The 18,777-nt window shown below is 33.6% G+C and overlaps 1 protein-coding gene across 3 annotated transcripts in view; it reads right to left on the bottom strand.

The window, feature by feature from the left end:
- Nucleotides 1–18,777, bottom strand: part of LOC149797423 (sister chromatid cohesion protein PDS5 homolog A-like) — a 134,609-nt gene that overhangs the window by 111,839 nt on the left and 3,993 nt on the right. For all 3 annotated transcript variants that reach the window (XM_089962212.1, XM_089962211.1, XM_089962213.1), the window contains exons 3-9: nucleotides 16,586–16,780; nucleotides 11,511–11,597; nucleotides 8,703–8,800; nucleotides 4,828–4,954; nucleotides 3,097–3,177; nucleotides 2,101–2,241; nucleotides 412–527 (exon numbers count right to left, since the gene is read on the bottom strand). In XM_089962212.1, coding sequence (XP_089818338.1) covers nucleotides 412–527; nucleotides 2,101–2,241; nucleotides 3,097–3,177; nucleotides 4,828–4,954; nucleotides 8,703–8,800; nucleotides 11,511–11,597; nucleotides 16,586–16,780 — 845 coding nt within the window. The remainder of the gene's footprint in view (nucleotides 1–411; nucleotides 528–2,100; nucleotides 2,242–3,096; nucleotides 3,178–4,827; nucleotides 4,955–8,702; nucleotides 8,801–11,510; nucleotides 11,598–16,585; nucleotides 16,781–18,777) is intronic.

The raw sequence follows: 18,777 nt of genomic DNA, 5'->3' as shown, positions 1-18,777 counted from the left end.
TAGTTGCATTCAGATATAATCTTAAAGGAATCATTTAAATTATTCAAAAGAATTCAAACGTGCTCATTGACTGTTTGGACTAAAAACACTTTTTTGAGATTATTGTGAATTTATTCAAAGGTATTCTGGATTATATCCTTGTGATACATCAAGACTGTTGGAACATCAATCTATTTAAGACTCTTGGTAAATCAGTGTATTTCAAGATTGGAATTCATTTGGAACACACTACACATTTGGACTTGTGTAGAATATTAGAATCATTTGGGAGTTACTTCACAATACTGCAAGTTCCTTTTAAATTTTCACTTTGTATTCAACGGAAATAAATTGTTCATTGAATTTTATAAAACTTGTTTGTTTTACTTCTTTCTGTTACTTAGTTTAAGACAGAGTCATAATGGTACTTACCTCCCCAAGAAACAGAACCAGAGCTGCTTGTTCTGTCCAGCCAGATTTGAACCTGGATCAGAGAACATCTTTGCCAAAACTCTTGTCACTGATTTTCTCTCTGCCTCTTCATTGCTCTGAAAACAAAACCCAAAGATAATTGTATTTCAAAAGAAACCTAAATAAAATCAATAAGTAATTAGGAGAAAAAAATGTCTTTCCAATATGTTGTGTCCAACTTTCCTGAATTTTGAAAATAAATAAAAAATATTATATGCAGCAAAGGAATGAGAAAATACTGTTTATAATTGATTCTGGCCTCAATATGTGTAATCAAAAATAGTAACAACTCCAAAAAAGTATAACAGCACAGAAAAAGATCTCAACCAAAATCAATCACAGAAACTGTAATCAACTAATTTATTATTTCACTCAAATCTCAAGAGAGCCGATTTAATGGAACAGCATTCATTAAAAGATCCCAAAGAGGCTACATCTGAGAAATGAAAAGATTCAAGACTAATGTAGCTTATAATTGACAATTTTTGATCTTTCCCTTGTAGGATTTGATAATGATAAACTGCAAATTAAAGATGATTTTCAATTCCTTTGAAAAGAACAATATGTAGATGGCCAAGTTTAAATGATGCTTTCCATTTAAAACTGTCATCAAATTATGTCGTGAGGAAGAGTCTTTCAAGTCTTGTTTTCAATTTTAATCACTCATACCCTAATCTAACAGCATCATTCCTGTAAAAGTCATTTAAAGATTTTTCTATTTTTTGGCCATGTTGGAAGACAAACTGACACAACTTTAAAAACTTGCATGGCCTTTTACTTGGTTCTTATGTAATCAAATTTTTAGTAGCCACTTTCTGCCACATAAAAGAGAAAATATTATGTGCAAGAAGCTGCATTTATACAAGTTTACTATTTACTCGTATATATTTACCCTGTTACAGCTTTCTTTTAAAAATAGAAAAACAACCATTTTGCTGTAAAGATCTGTAATGTGTTTTTTTCTGATTGATTTTTGCACAAGGCACTTATTTTAAGTATGAATAAAGTAACATGATTTTAAATACTGGACTGACACACAAGTTTTCCAGTATCAGTTTAGTAAGCTGACACTGGGTCACACATGTGCTATTAGAAACAGGTAATGTAATAATCCTCCCATATTAGCGTTTTAACATGCTCTAAACATATCTTGGCATTTTTCAATATTTTTCAAAAAGTTAATATTTGTTAGCAAATTTTCATCAATGTTTCTCAATCAATTTTAGACCATGCAACTGACTGAAACCTCTGGTGATTACATAATTTGATTTTATAATGTAATAGCTTGAATGATGATCATTGTATTTTGAAAAAATAAGGACTGGTGAGCTAAAAAGCCTGGTAAGGTAGAGGCTCAAAAGGAAGAGTTTTGTTTCAGATACGTGTAGACATGTGGAAAATGATATATATATATATTTATATTTATATTTATATATATATATATATATATATATATATATATATATATATATATATATATATATTTATATTTATATATTACATAGCAATTAGGTATGTCAGCATGTGATTTTTTAAGCACTTGTGAAATGACCCGCAGAATGCTCTCCAACATAACTAAAACTTCACTGTGTGATTAGAAAGCATGAGCACTTTTTTCCCCCCACAAGATACACAGTGGATAGTATTTACCTTGAGTTTAAATTCCAGCTGGGGTAATACAGCAAGTAGAACAGATGGACAAATGCCATTCAGCTCATAAATCAGGTCATACAGATGTTCTGAAAGCTCACTCTCAGAAGTCTTTCCCAGCATTAGGGCATTGTTGAAAAACTGAAATTAATAAAACAGAAAATCAATAAATGTTTTCATGTTACGTGGATATCAAAACACAATGTCTCAAATGACCAAATACAAAGCATGACAGACATTAACAAGAATAACACTATATGTAATACCACTGCTTAGGTGTAACAATAAAAGACTTAAAGAACAGAAACTTGTCCATTATTCTGTAGTCAATGCTTAAGTTTGGAATTATCTAAGATGGGGTACTATAAGGGCAATGTTTTTGACAGTAAACATTGTCAACCCCATGCTCATTACCTTATCATAAATTGCTCCTGAGGAGGGATTTAATAACAATAACTATAATCACAACTTTTTATGATATTAAATCGGGGGGAGGGGGGATCGGATCAGACTTAATAAATGAAAGAAAAAGAAGCTGCACAGAACCATACAGGCAAAGATAAAATGGTGAGAAATTACTTAACGAAATTCTTGTCAGATTTAATAGGTTTTTCTTCTTTTTCTCATTTACCATCTACATTTACAGAAATCCTGAGACTTACTGCTACAAATTTTTAAATAGTTGATGCACTTTATTTCTCCTGAAGACTAAATGAAAAAAAAAAAGGTTAAAAAAGGAACTCTGTTAATGCAGAGACTGCACTGCATTAAATCATTACATTTGGTTTCTATGATGAACTCACACAACTTGAATGCAAAAACAAAACAACATTATGATCTACAATAACGAAGTTTATGTTATTTTCCTTTCTCATATTTACAAATTTACAATTATTGGCCATTTTGATATATTAATTGTACTATAATTTAATCTGAAAAATTAAGCCATTTGTTGACGATACAATCAGTGGTTTCACACACATATATGGGACTTACTGCCTGAATATATGGCTCTATATTGTTACTGGTCCTGATAAGGAGGTCACGGGCAATCTGGTATGCATGACGATTCTGGGTCTGAAAACAAGCACATACACACAGTTATCAGCTAAGAAAGCAACATTTCTGTCGAGTCATTCTCTTCTAACTTGGTTAAGTTAATACTTTTAATACAATTTTTTTCTTCACATTAAACTGTCACACAGATAACTGGACCTGCTTACCCTTTGCCAGCTCCATCTGTAGTCCAAAAGCAACATCACTAGTTTTCAAATGTTGTTGCTGTTGGGTTTAATGCCATTTTTCAGCACAGGATAGGCTATACATGGCGGCCAGTATTAATGGTGGAGGAAGAACCCCCGAAAGAACCACCGACCCACGAGAAGCTACTGGCAAGCTTTCTCACGCACCAACATTGGCCGAACTTGAGACTCGAACCCATGCAGACAGAGGTGAAATGGCAGTGATCCGTAACGGTGAGCGCTTTAGACCACTCGGTAACCCTTTCAATGTTGTAAGTAGCAGAGTTATAAAGCTTAGCTAAGTGTGCAAAAACTTACATCCAGGAATACATTTATTATCTTTAATGACAAAATACATCATTATCTGTTTCTTCTACCATGAAAAGAAACACCTTTTCCTAAAACCAGTATCACTCTACCTATGTTAATATACTACCAGTATGAATTCTCCAAGTTTGTCATAGGTTATGTTTTCTATATTCATGTACTTTTTAATACATAAACATAGTTATACACTCAATTTTTTTCTTCTAGCATTCACAATTCCAAATTAGGTTAACAACATTTCTTTGACTACTACTGTATCAATAACTACTAAATCTCTATATTTTGGAGGGTCATCAAATGTTATGGAAAACTTTATGTATATGATAAGAATTAATTACCATTAGACCTACATTTAAGTGTTACTTCAAACAATTGTAATAACCCCTTTAAGTCTTTGATAGGATTCCACATTATACTGTCTGCTGGATATCCAGGTTTAGATTTCACTACAAATAAGCCTTCCAAAGTTTCATCTTTAAAACAACTTCTTTGGTCAGCTCTGTTCCTTTTAACAGTAGAGAATACTCTTTCAAAATGAGCACTAACATAACCATGGACAATTCATCAAATAACAAATTTCCATGCTGATATATCAACTTTCATCATTGTTTTATCTATCATGTCCCTCGTACACCTAACCATGTCATGTATTTGGTAGGATGCAAACTGCTCAAATAACCTATCTTTGGACACGCCTGCAATGATTAAGTACAGAAACCTATCCAAGATGTAGGCCAAGGTTGACACTTCTGCTTCAAAATGCAGCTGAACATCCACAACTGCATGCATCAAGACCGGCTCATTCAAAAGCAAACCCCATGTGAAATTATATTTCTATCGATTTCATGCACGTATATCTCAATGAAAGGTCGTTCACTGTTGTTGTTATAGAGTTTAATGCCAGGGTGGAGCATAGCAAATTATTTACCTGGTCGCAATGACAAAAAATCTACTTTTCTTGCACCCTGATGAACATGGGTAAAACAAATAGATGTTAAGTATGGAAAGATTTCATATACTTGAGGATATCTTGCGACATACTATGACAGGAATATAAAATATAATAGATTTAAAAAAAAGAAAGTTTCAGATTCCCAGTAATGTCTCTTATAAATATTTTAGTTGTGCTATTTCACTCTAATATTTGAAGAAGTGTTACCTTGTGTGGCTCCACAATGTTGATGAGAATAATGTCCAGAAGTTCCTGTGAAACTATGTCGGCCTCCGCAATCAGAGGTGTCATCATGTCCATCATAAAATTCTTCACTTTGCTAGAATGCTTCTCACTGTAAATATAAGAAATGTGTGTTCAAACCGTTCCCTGATATTTTACTTGTCTACAACCTGGTCTCTATATCTGCAGTACAAAAGAACAATCTACTACACATCCCTCCCCCTTTGCTACAACCCTAGCAAGATCCCCTATGACTGTATCACAATTTTAAGATTATATACCCACTTTTACTTATATATAAAAGCACTAGTAGTGATGGTTGACTGATATTTACTAACCAAACACATCTCAAGGATCTCAACCTATGGCTAAGGTATGCAATCTTGAACAAAACTTTAATGTACAGAAACCTAAGACTTGCCATGCCCATGACCTTTGACCCTTTGATTCCAAAATCTACTGGTTTCTTTACTACCTAAAGTGCAAGCCATCCACTGTTTAGTTAAGGAATGTGCTTTTTACTTTGGGTTACAATGACCTTTTGACACTAAAACCAACTGGCCTCTTTATGTTCTAAGTGTAAGCCCTCCACAAATTTTGGTCCAAGTTTTTAGTCTAGAATAAAAGTCATTATGCAAACATATTTCTTCCTTCATTCAGTGATTCTTAACTTTGTGCTCAAAATCAAAAAGTTTGTTTCTACCTTAACATGCAAGTCATCTAAAAACTTTGGAAACATACATTGTTGATAGCTGAAATTTTTCTGCACAAATCACTTTTCTTGTTTTAAGTTAGTGATCTCTGACCTTTGGCCTTTTTGACACCAAAATCAATTAGAATCTTCAGTACCTCAAACACAAGCCATCCACAAAGTTTAGTTCTAATCTATGATGTGGAACTAATATTATGCAGAAACCATTTTTTTTTCTCCTTCAGTGACCTTAACCCTTGTTATTTCACCTTTCGACACCAAATCTTCTTTATTACTCCCTGTGCAAGCTATCATTCACACCAAAGTTTGATAACTGCAGATAGTGGTGAACTATTTATTCAGTCTGTTGTCTGCAATTTTCACTCTGGCCCCAAAATTTGATTACACAAATGTGGCAACTGCTGATGGTGGATGATAACTGAAGTAATTGTGTGAAAATGAAACTTATAACAAATGGATGGACAAGATCAGAATATAATAATGCTGGGCATATAAATACAGTGTACTTTCTACAAAATATCCTCACTACACCCTAAGATCTAACGCTGCTCATAGGAGATAAATATACAATAACAAATGGTCCATCTTACTGTAAACAGTGAACATGTTGATTATAAAGCAACAAAATGAACTTAAAATTTTTCCACACTGGAGAAAAGTGACGTGAGACACTTAGAGCAGGTCAAGCTAGACTTGAATTTTAGGGAGAAGTAACAGCTTACCTGGGAGAAGTGGGAGCAAAGCAAGAAATGTAATATTTTTTTATATGAGTGTGTGTCTTTGGTTCTCTAATTTGAACATGTTCTCTACTTCTCAATATGCATATATACATTTAACATTGGTTTTAAGAAATAGTTCTATCTTCAAGAGAAAAATTCTGTGTGTAGTAACGTTGTGCATTGGTTAGATATTATTTGTTTCACTGCAATTTTCATATTTTCACAAAAATGAATTGTCTGAAAACAAGCATGGCATTACATCACTTATTGAATTCCACAATATAGCAATGAGCATTTTGTTTCTGAGCCACATAATATTTTTCTCTTTCACACAATACTTAGACTTTGCTTTCTATGAATTGTATATTTTCATTAATTTGCCCACTGATTTATGAAAATTGACAATCTAATGAAGAGGTATTTCCTAGACCCACCAATGTCTGTCATTACCGCATGACACGTGTTCGCTTACAGTTTCAAACTGATTTTATCGAGAGAAAAAAGACAAACAAACCACTTAAAATGCTCAACCAAAATCTTAAAGTTTTTGTTATTTGGCATAATAATAATGCAAAACGCTATCCCAAAATTTGGATCATATCATTTAGTTTACGATTCTGTTTATATACATACCCTGAAAGCAATTCATGTCTATCTTAATCATTCTAAAAGAAAAATCATCCATGCAGTATGACATGCACATATGAATATATACTTACTAACAAAATGTGATAATACCCACATGTCCTCCAAAATGTCTCGGGACAATGTTTAATATTTAGGCATATCTACTGTATAAATGAATATTAAGGAGGGAAATTCCCCACTACGACCTCTCTGGTTTGAATGAAATAAACATATTTTTTTTTAAACTATTAGCAGTTAACAAACTGAACCTGGTAGGGATTGCAAGCATAATAGAGATTGTTGTGGCATTCAGTTGATTTTTTTGGTGTGATGTTTTATAAACCTGAGGGAATCCCAAAATCAACATAGACCAAAGTTTAACTTAAAATACTAACCAGACCCAAAAAGTCTGAAATATATCACAATGGCAAAGTCTGGGAGAAAGAGGGTGGTCCAAGTGATCAAGTTTGTGAGGGACGGAGAGGTGTTGTTGTGGGGTTAATGCAATTATTCAGCACAGTTCAAACCCAGGAAAATCCCAGAAAGATCTACCAATCCACACGAAGCTATTGACAAACTTCTTCACACACCAACATAAGCCAAGTATGAGATTCAAACCCCAATGCACTGAGGTGAGATGGCAGTGATTGTTTAAGGCATGCGCTGCAGCCCACTCAGCCACCCAGGGCATGGGAGGGAGAGATATGAATACTATTCTCAATGTGATATGTCCATAATCCCTAATTGTTACGAGTCTATGCTCTTAAAATAGGTAAAAGAAAAGAGTGAAAGCCAACAAGCTTTGTAAAATTCAACAAATAATTTATTTCTCTTAGATTACAAAGTGAGAATCAGAAAAAGATCTTACGGTATTGCAAATTAAATCCCAAAATAATCCAAGAATTACAAACACAAGACCCAATAATTTTAAGTCCTGAATAAAATTCAGTAGAAGCCCAGAACAAATCCAAAAACCGAAGGTGATGACGTGTCTGTGGTAGCTTGTAGAGTGTTGATGTGTCAACATTCTTTTGTTGAATCGCAACAATACAATTCCAGGTTTGAATTCATTATAAATTCCTGTCACTGTCTCTGTCCGCGAATTTTATCAAAGCACTATTGTATTTCCAGAGAAAATAATCACTTGAATTCAATAATTTGAAGAAAAAAATTCCAGCTAAAAATTACATACTGGACACAACATATAACACAACTTTTAAGTGCTAAATCTTAAAGCACGACTGAAAAATCCTGTTATTTACAAGATTATAGTTCTCTACTTTACCTCAGGTCACAATAAGCATTTTCTATTTTTTTTTTGAAACACTGCCAAATGGAAAATAACCTTCCAGAATAATCCTGATGTTTACAAAATCAAAACGAGAACCTGGACTCGTAAGCATATTTACTTCTATTAATAATAATACAGACTTTAAACCCATACACACTGAGAATAATTTAACTATGTATTAGTTGTTTACAGGACAAAGTCAATTCAGTCAAATAGAAATTAACTCAGCTTTGGGCAAGGTCAAGTCCAACATACAGTGTTACAATACAACAGCAAGTAATGAAATCGAAAAATAATTAAAATAAAACTAACAAACAAAGCAAATTAAATATACATAACACTAATGACTATATTGACTCACTGTTAACATAACTGTCACCCTTAATACATCCAATTCCATATATCCCTTAAATTAAGCCTTTAGTTTATTATTTAGAGGACCAATTTTGTCACCTTTCTTTTAAAGCATAGGTGGGAAATTAAATTCACCCCCACCCTACAGCAAACTTACTTGACTATGGAGAACATGAGCTGGAAAAGGCTGCAGAAGATTTCTTGACTATCATCCAGTTCTATGCAGATGTTGAAAGACTTCACCCAAGCCAAGTTCTGAAATATAAAGAGGTACTAAAAGGGAGTTTGTTTTAAAACATGACTAATGAAGCCATCCCATGATGGCGAGAAGCCTTCAATTCAGAGACCTATTTTTGTAAATCATAAAACTGAGCTAAAATTCAAGATCAATTTTCCACGCCATCAAAAGTTACTAAAAAGATGAAAATGTCTTTTTCATCTATATAAACCACAATGACCAAGGGAACAAACTCTTACCCATTGCTTCTCCTTTATGTTAGGTAGCTCCAATATTAAACTGAATAAAACTAGGATGATCTCATTTACTTGGAGGTACGGAAGTTTTTTTTAACTAGTAATATGATCAGGCAAGCATTCTCAGAGATACATATTTTACTACATTTCTATAATTTACTAAACAAATGTGCTTTCTTCTTTGAGTATCTTCCCCAATCAACATTAACGTTGAAAGAACAGGTAACAGAAGGTGGAAATGGCCAACCTCCTATATCTACCTCAAGCACTATTCATGGGAAGAATCGCTGGATTCCCTACATGAAGGATAACCTGCTCTCCTAACCTGCAAGTAGCACAACCGATGGTAACATGATACATGATAACTACATACAGATGAGAAGATAATGAACTCTTCTTACCTTTTAAATTTCCAGGTGAATTACGCAAAAGCGCTAAAAGTCATGCCCACCTGGAGATTGTGCTGAAGACAAGTGGGTCTGATGGTCATCAGGGTGGCAGCCATTAGACCCACGAGATTTAGTTCTAGTCTCTGCAAAGCTAGATCTTGGATATAAAATTCTTAAGGTCAAATGTGCATGCCAGCCAAAAGCTTCAATCTTTCAGATCAAAATGTTACATCTGAAAGCGATATATGTAGACACTACTCTCTTATGAGCTGAAATCTTCATAAAGCTACTGATCTTTGCAACATATGCCGAGTGTATTACTCACTTCAGCCACGATGCAAGAGCATGAGTGGTTATATCCCAGCCATCACCAGATGTGTTCCATGACTGCTCTCTGCGCACTTTATGTAATGCTTGAGGGCACAGAAAGGGTTTTGCATCATAATCTCTCTCAACTATCTATCAAAGACTGGGAGCATATGATTCGTAACAGCCTGCTAGTTTCAAACCTATTCTCAACTACAAAGCCTGGCTGTGTCATTCGAACAACAGAACCAAGAAATCTCCATTGGTGACAGTTCAGATCTATTGAAAAGGCATACAATTCACTCACCATGCATGCTGATCTTAACTGAGCCATAAAAGGTTCAAGTAAGATATAGGGTGAGGAATTTTGCCCTATTCAAGTCAAAACTGGCTATCAGGTTTGACAGCTCTTAATCATAACCAACATCCACGCTGCCAGGATGCCTGAAAGTGCTGAATATCATGGAGCGGTAGTCTTTCATAGTAATTGGGATTAACATTTTCTCCTCAAATAGCGAGTGACAAAAAACAGCCAGCTGTTGTATTAAGATATACAAATGGATGACACAAGTCTCTGAACACATGCCACTTTCCCTCATAAGCCTTGAAAATGGAGGGCCTCCGGGCTCGCAAGATTATCTCCACAACTGAAGGCTGGAATTCAGAATTCCTTTTGAATGAATCACTTGCAATGAAGGAACTAAGCTCTTCCTGACAGCAAGTCAACTAGGACATTTAGCTTGCTGGAATAAGTCTAATCTGGATGGTCATATAAGCTGGGAGCACCTGCACCAAAACTTCCAAACCAGAAAGGAAATATTGGGTAATTACCCCAAGAGCTAAAATAAAAAGCATTGATTGCAGCCTTCATTTCCAAAAAGCTGATGTGATTAAGTAATTTTTATGGACCCCATTTGCATAAATTCCAACAGAGAGAGATGTATAAGCATAATTATTACTAATATAAATTGCACAAAAATGTATAATCTCAGCATAAAAAGTGTGATCTATATATTACATGCCATAACGACAGTATACATCAAGAAAAATGTACATTTATTTTTTAATTAATCTGGATCTAAAGTAGGTCAAAAAACTTGGCAAAAATGGACAAAATCCATGTGGATTAGAACCAGAATACAAACACAAAACATGCTGACAACTTATTTATATTCAAAACATTTTAACTAGTCTACACATCTAACTTTCACTGAATGATAGTGAACTTGTGAATTCTGCAACAAGCATGATGTTCCCAATAATGAATCTGTGAAGCAGGGGCACGGAGAAGAATACGATGGTATTGCTCTTAAGAATGAGTCATGAACTAATACCAATCACAATTGTTGCTGCATACCATATTGACTTGTGGGGTAATAGCCAAAACAAAAATCCCACATAGAAGCTTTCAGTCCCTTGATTATTTAGACACAACAAGAACCATAATTCTGCTATTAGAAAATGAAGAGACAAGACAGCATAAAAAAATAAAGGAAATTTCTTCATTTTTTATTTCCTGTTCTCAGACAAATTCTTCATGCAAAACATTAAACATGCATGCATCTTTCCACTGAATGGTGAGTTTTAAGTATTGTGTGCAATTAGCACTAAATAAGACAAAAGATGTCAAATAAATTTGATTACAAGCTATATAGGCACACAGGGACAACCATGAATTTTCTAAATATGTCTACCCCTGAAAGGGGGTATGGGTATGTATGTCTCCAAGCATACTGCATGTATGAACCAGTTAATTCTCAAAGCTTAATAAAAATAAAACCAATTACTTAGCTTACCTCCAAAAGGTAGAAGTATCTTTTGAATGTGGGTGAGTTTGGGTCCTCAAGGCCTCTCAACTGCTTGATAAGGAACATGAATATCTCCTGAAAGATAAACAGTTAACCCTTCCCAGTCACTCATGCTAATCAAAGTGTACAAAGAACAAAATATATTTTCATAAAGTAACAGTATGTGTTAATCTTTCCCTAAGAATAATCCATCCTGATTCAATGACATTAAAACATTTATAAAACTTGCTGTTCAAGGCCAGTTGATATGTGAATGCTGCTTATAATGCTCACAATTCCCATTCTTCAGTTTTGTGTACACGTACTCTGTGTAGCTTAATTTTAGCTGATTCTCGCGATACTGCTAAGTCTAAAATATTTGATATACCATATCCACGTGGAGTATGAGTCGAATTCACTAATTTTGTAAATTATTTATCTTTCACCTATATTTATGTCAATGCAGAGTACAAAACAAAACCAGACTGAGAAAGAAAAGTCACATAAAAAGAAATAATACTTTTTTTTTTATAAGTCTGTAATATATCTATGTAATAATATAGCAAATATCCACACACAAGGAGAGGGCTTCACTTCTTGTGGTGCTCAAACCACTGTAGAACATAAAACCAGTAAGTGATTTGGAGAACAAAGATGATGCCAGCATTATTTATAACCCAACACTGACAAAAGGATTTAAAGAGTTAACTTGCATGGACTGTTGTCAGAAACCAAATATCAACCCATCAATTATAAACAATGAGAGATGCCAAAACAACAGCTTCTTAAGAATATGGGTAATATGCCAAAATTGCATTTTATTTTAAGCTGAAATGCAAAACTAAAAATCAAATTTATGATCTACATATAGTCCATCTCTATTCTGAATTGTTGCCATTATAAGGGCATTCTTTAGTAGGGGTCAAATGATTTATCGATATATCGATGCATTGATACTGTTACTGGAATGGTACACATATCAAGACAAGAGAAGGAAAATCTTAACTTACCATATACACTACCTAAGTCTTCAGCAGTAATGAATAATTATTATTAGTTCGCAGTCTTATTATTTAAATATAGAATTCATCTGAAACAGCAATGCGGTTTTATGCACTCATTTTCTATAAGTGAAAATGAAAAAGGGGAGAATACATGCACGCAGTCTGCAAATTCATACAAAGTGGCATGGTTCGTAATCTGCATCCTCACCCCCAATTCCATGCTAATCATTTTAACCCAGCAGCTATATAACAAAGTACTTCACTCATTATTTAATAAAAAAGTTGAATTTGATCTTGTCTACTTTGGTTGATTTAAAAGCTACACTACTGGTGTATCACACAGTGAAATATGTTGCATTAAAATCTTATTGGTAGCTGCTGCTTGTTGAAGTCACGGTAAAATAATAACTACCAATCAGCTATCAGTGCAGCTTATTCCTTTCGTGACAGGAAGTACTAGCTAATCAACAGGAAAACTTGCTCCGAGTCATTGATATATAAAGTACTTAAAGAGATACTGTCAAGGTGTGCGAATTGTGCAATATATGCAAGAATTCACACACTTGGAAAACAGGAGGCACAAGAACTGCAAATTAGTTGAAAGTAAAAAAATACGGGCCACCTAAAACCCTAAAATGTCTGATTCCCAGCGTGGTTCATTATGTTTTCGTTCACCAAATACTGGCTGGTGATAGTGATGATGACAATAATTGTAAAAGTTATTAAGTATATTGGATTATTGAAGCTAGGAATGGACATACCAGTGAGTGATCTTGAGCTCGAAAATGGTGTTAAATGCAAGTTAGACGTACATGATGGATGGACAAAAATAAAGGGCATGTATTTTTAAATTAAATGTATAAAGGGCAGAATACTGAGCCTAATTAAAATACAGACAATTTAAAAGTAGGATACAATTTTCATTTTTTTTTTCATCAATCAAGTTAGCCTTGTGAATCAAATGCTAGAAAACCATACATCAATAACAGGGTTAAGATAACCTGAATAAATAAGGAAGAAAAAAAATGAAATTAAGAAGTAAATATATTTATTTTGAATACCTCCATCTGCATAAGCAGACTATGGCATTGACTGCCTATAAAAAATAAAAAATAAAAAAAACCATAATGGAACAGACAAGAAATCTGGCAAACTACTGATTCAAGAATTTTGTGTTAGTGAAAAATCTTATTTTGGAGCAGATGTATCCAAAAGGTTTTATTGGTGAGCTCTGGAAAATTCTAAATAACAGCCAAAGATCAGTATCCCAACATCTTCAAGCTGACAAAGCTAGCTATAAATATGTCCATTCAGAAGCAAGCACAGAAAAGTATTCATATAAAGAAAAGTATGCTCAGAAATAATTAACAGAGTAATACTTATACAACTAGAGGTGACATCTTTTAAAGATATTGATGTCAGTAGAGCTCTAAAAATAAAGCAGAGTATTCAGGTGTTAGGTAAATACTGAACCATGACTGTTTCCTCCTCCCACTCCTTTTTTCTACTCTCCCCTTTTCGGTGGCAAAGGGTTAAGTCCCCCATAAGATAAAATTATGGCAGCATTTCTTCTTAAATTGTACATGGGGAACAAATTTTGGAATAAATACAATTACCACAGAATCTACAAGGGAGGGGGCAGATTTCAAACAGCTTAAGGTTATCACCGTGTAAAAAGTTTTTAAAAAATTTAAGAATAGGACTGGGTGTTGTCCATAGTTTTGCTTCTTCACTCATAAATACAGGTACCTGTGGCCACAGCAGTCTTTTGCATATGCAGAAAGTACAATGTGATAGATTTTGTTGGTATTCATCCTCATTACCATGCCCAGATTTGTTCCAGACGAGATGTTCTTTGCAAGACGAAATTGCTTTATTTATTTTGTTTTGAAGATAACATCGTAATGTCTTCCAAGTTTAAGTTTGACATGGATTTGGTAATGAGATGTGTTCAACTCATTCATGCAGTGCAGAACAATGGGCCTGGTGACTAAGGTGAGTTAAATGGAGCCACCATTAAAGAGCACAAGATGCTGAATAAAACCGACTGACAACCAACAGGTAGCCTGTTTGAAAGTATTTTTGTTTTCTTGTCATTGATGAGAATTGCATGTAAAAATATTAATACTATATATCTGTAATCTGCATACTGGAAGTACAACCAGTATGTCAACTTACACCACCTACCTTTTAAAGATGGAAAGAACATCATGTGTATTGATATGTATCATATCGCAGGCTGTGTATTGTGAATTGTATCAATATGCAGCACAGGTTTATTTCATTCCTATTCTTTAGTGAATGAATGAGTATAACAGCATTGTAAATATGTGATTATTATGTGATATATATGCTGTGTTTTTTAAAATAAATATTCATCAAACATTCAAGTTCTTAATATGGCCTACATCAAATTGTAGGACCAATTAGAACAGTGAAAAAGAAGTAATAGTAATCATTTGAGTGCATCAAATATAATACTGGTAATAAATTACTTATCAATGGACCTATGGCTAAAATGTGACCATTAAGAAGAAAGAAAAAAATGAATAATGCAAAATTTATTCATATTGTTTTTTTTAAAGGGAGCAAATGATATACTTTGTGTAAATATGGTACATTATAGGGTGCAGACCATACGTGTGCTACATGGCCTGTGCGAATTCTTTAATTGCTTCCATTTGTTTCACGTTGGAGAACTCAGCTAATACAACCACATACAAAATAATTATAAAAATTCCAATGAAAAGGCAGGCATATTAGTTTATAACAATTGCTTGACATAGTAAGTGAACATGAGTTGGAACAGCAATGTGACTCATTTTTGATTTATTTTATTGCATTTCAAATCACAGTAAAACCAATACTTAAAGCAATTTCAATGACTAATATATATATATATATATATATATATATATATATATAAAAGTCAATTTGGAGAACAAAATAAAGCCCAGACAGCCGCATCAAGAAGTATAGACTTATAGACCAGGAAGTACAGTAACTGGTGAAGGAAAGAAAAACAGTTTTGGTTACTGTAAATCATTTCAGCATAATCAAACCTGTGCAAGTATAGCTGACCAGCACCCACAATTTTCAGGAGAATTTACTTATTTCAATAATCAGAATAAGGTGAAAGGTGTCAAAATATGGGGAAGTGAGTGTAGAGAAGACAAACTTTTGAATCCTGAAAACAGTCTTTAAGACAAATTGGTTTTACAACAATCAAAAGAAGTAATCATCAAAGTTCATGAAAATATATATAAAAATATTGCTACATGATTTAGTTTTTGCCAGTGATAGTAATCTTAAAAAAGGTTAATGAAAACAGGCAACGGATATCAAGGTCCGTTTTTTATATTCTTACCAGCTGAAATATGAAGAAAAAAACTTGCTTTTCTGCTTTCCTTTACTAATAATCAGCAAAAAAACCTCCACAGAATAAAAATGAGCTCAGGCAGAGGCTTAATGCAAGAAATTTTACTCAGTTCCTCAAGCTGTGAGTTTTATTTTTTGGCAAGAATCTTACAGATTAAAACATTATTGCAGTTATAATTAAAAAACTGTTGATCAAAAGGCATGAAAAATATCACATCTGAACTGTTCTACATTACTCTTTGGACAATAAAAGACACTAGTTGAAGCTGTTATCAAAATATAAAAATTTCAGTCGCCAAAGGAAGTGGGATGTCAAATAGAGACAAAGTGAAGTCAACTTGCTTTCTCAGAGTACTGAGAAACTGACAGGCACTGTGGTGTCTACTTCACCTGAACCACCATACAGAATGGACTCTGCTCGATACCAACTTGCATGTAACATTAAATTCTCTCAACTATGTGATCACCATTAACATGTCCATAATCTTTTGCAGTGAAACATTGTCTCGTGAATAAAGTTTCATGGCCAAAACTTCTAAATAGTTCACAATATACAGTAATCTGAATTCTAGCTAATTGTGCAACATGTTAAACAATTTGCCATAATCTGAAAACATTCATTTGGTTTGCAATTTAAACCAATTGCTGTTTGGTTTGATTAATGACCTCACGACGTAGTTATTTTACTCTTGATTAAACTACCTTTAGATGGGAGGCATCCCTGTAGGGTGCGTCAGGAGCAAAAACACGAAAAATGTCTGCAATACAACAAGCCACCAAGAGACGCACATCTTTATTAGCGTGGTCCAAAAAAAAGTCTGTTGCCAAGTGGAGGGCCAAACCAGCATAGGGCTCATTCTCGTCTTGACCCATATCCTGGAATGCCCGTGCTATCAGCTGAAGAAAATAAAAGAAGCAAAAATATGATCACAATACCTTAACTCTTAATTTCAGATTATAATAAGCATCATAATTTTTTTTAAATTTATTTTAGAAAGTCGATACATAACTGGACATCTACAGCACGTCTTACAGAAGATTATGATATCCAAGAGCATGTTTCTTCCGAGATTTGAAACATCAAAAGGAAAAACAAAATTTGAGTATAAATTTTCATTTTGATGAAACTGTGGAAATATACTTGTTAATCTCTTTAAACTGCCATTATTTGATTAATGACATTGATCTTAGCTAACTCGGGGCTCCAATTACCTGTTCAACTTCTAAAGTGATTGGGTGACCTACTTGAAAACTGAAATGGTGATTTTTAAATTTCAGGCTGAAAACCACAAATATAGTGCTTCATAACTTTCCATTTGCTGTAACCCTAAATTGGTCACCAACATGACCTCCAAATTCTACTGAGGACACCCACCCAACCAATACCATGCTTTCAGACAAGATCTGATGTTGTGAACCTCTGTCGCTTATTCGATCACTCAGATATCGACCGCAGAAACCAACTGAATGGGGAATTAACTGTAGAATATAACAAAAGGTGATAGTATAATTAAGGCAAATTAAAGAGTGTTGCAAGTGCACTGCAGGACTAATACTCTCACTTGCATACATACAACTGTAAGTATAACCCCTGTATCTGACTTTCATGTACCATTACAAAAAACTCTAACTGTTCACCATGATCTTTTACAGCAGATGAGACAAAAATTCTTTAACAACTAAACTGGATTATTTTTATTTCAATTACATTTTGTTATTTTATTGAAATTTTTCAGTCGACAGTATGACCCCAACCCCCAAAATTAAGCGTTTCCAGTCAGTCAACTGTTCCTGTTTCTCATTGCTGACCCAAGCACTCTACCCCATAGTAGAAATTGTTAAAAGAAAATCACATTATATGTAAAGAATAGTATATATATATATATATATATATATATATATATATATATATATATATATATATATATATATATATATATAGTTTTTTTTAAATGTTTTTTTTTAAAAAAAAACCCGCCTAACCAAATTTTAAATCCAGTACAACAGGAAACATAATTTCTTTCTTGGCCTCATTATATAGTGAATACAAAAATTAATTAAGGTTTTCAATTGATCTGCATAGTTTATAATGTGGTATATTAAATAATTAAAGGGCAATATTATGATAATCATTACAATTAAGTTTATACATATACAACATACATTTTAAATGGATATCTTTTATTAAGGAAAGGTGCTGTGTTTAACAATTTGTATTTTAAAAAAAAGGTTTTCCAGCTTTCTCAGTGCCAAGCTTGTTCCTGACTTTGCAATGAATGAAACCAAACGTAGAAACACCAGCAACGGTGGCAGCTGCATCTTATTATAAATTGTTACATTTCTTTCAGGCCGACCAAAAATGAGGCCAAGTTAAGTACAAGTAGCATGTAAACATCTTTTAAGCAGCAATGTACTTGTGGCAACAATGATAACATGCATCATAGTGAATTGTTTAGTGAAAAGTGTTTGTTGACAATGTGGTACAGATCCAATGAGTACCATTTTTAGTATAATTACTGCACGTTTTTAATTATGTTTTCTTTAGGGACGAGACCAATACATAATATATTGCGACAGACATTAATTTTTTTTTTTACATATGTACAGTACTTAATGCATTATGGATTGTATCACGCACAGGTAACACAACTGTAAACTGGCAATATACAGGTATATTTCAAACTAGAATCGTCGACAGGTCATCTCTTTACAAATTTGTCATTTTTTTCTCACACCTCACCAACACTTATCTTGACATATGCAAGTAATGCCAACCTTATTACTTTGGGCCCAAGGATGTCAAGTGTGTAATTTAGACTTTTAACGTTGCTTTAATAATTTTCCAGTTATATCGCTACGATGTCTGCAGTGTAGCAGTATAAAGTGATATCTAA

Source organism: Sinohyriopsis cumingii, chromosome 6, assembly GCF_028554795.1.
Source record: "Sinohyriopsis cumingii isolate HCF-2022 chromosome 6, ASM2855479v2, whole genome shotgun sequence".
NCBI lineage: Eukaryota > Metazoa > Mollusca > Bivalvia > Unionida > Unionidae > Sinohyriopsis > Sinohyriopsis cumingii.
Note: the sequence above shows the minus strand (reverse complement) of the source record. Positions and strands in the feature narration are given on the sequence as shown.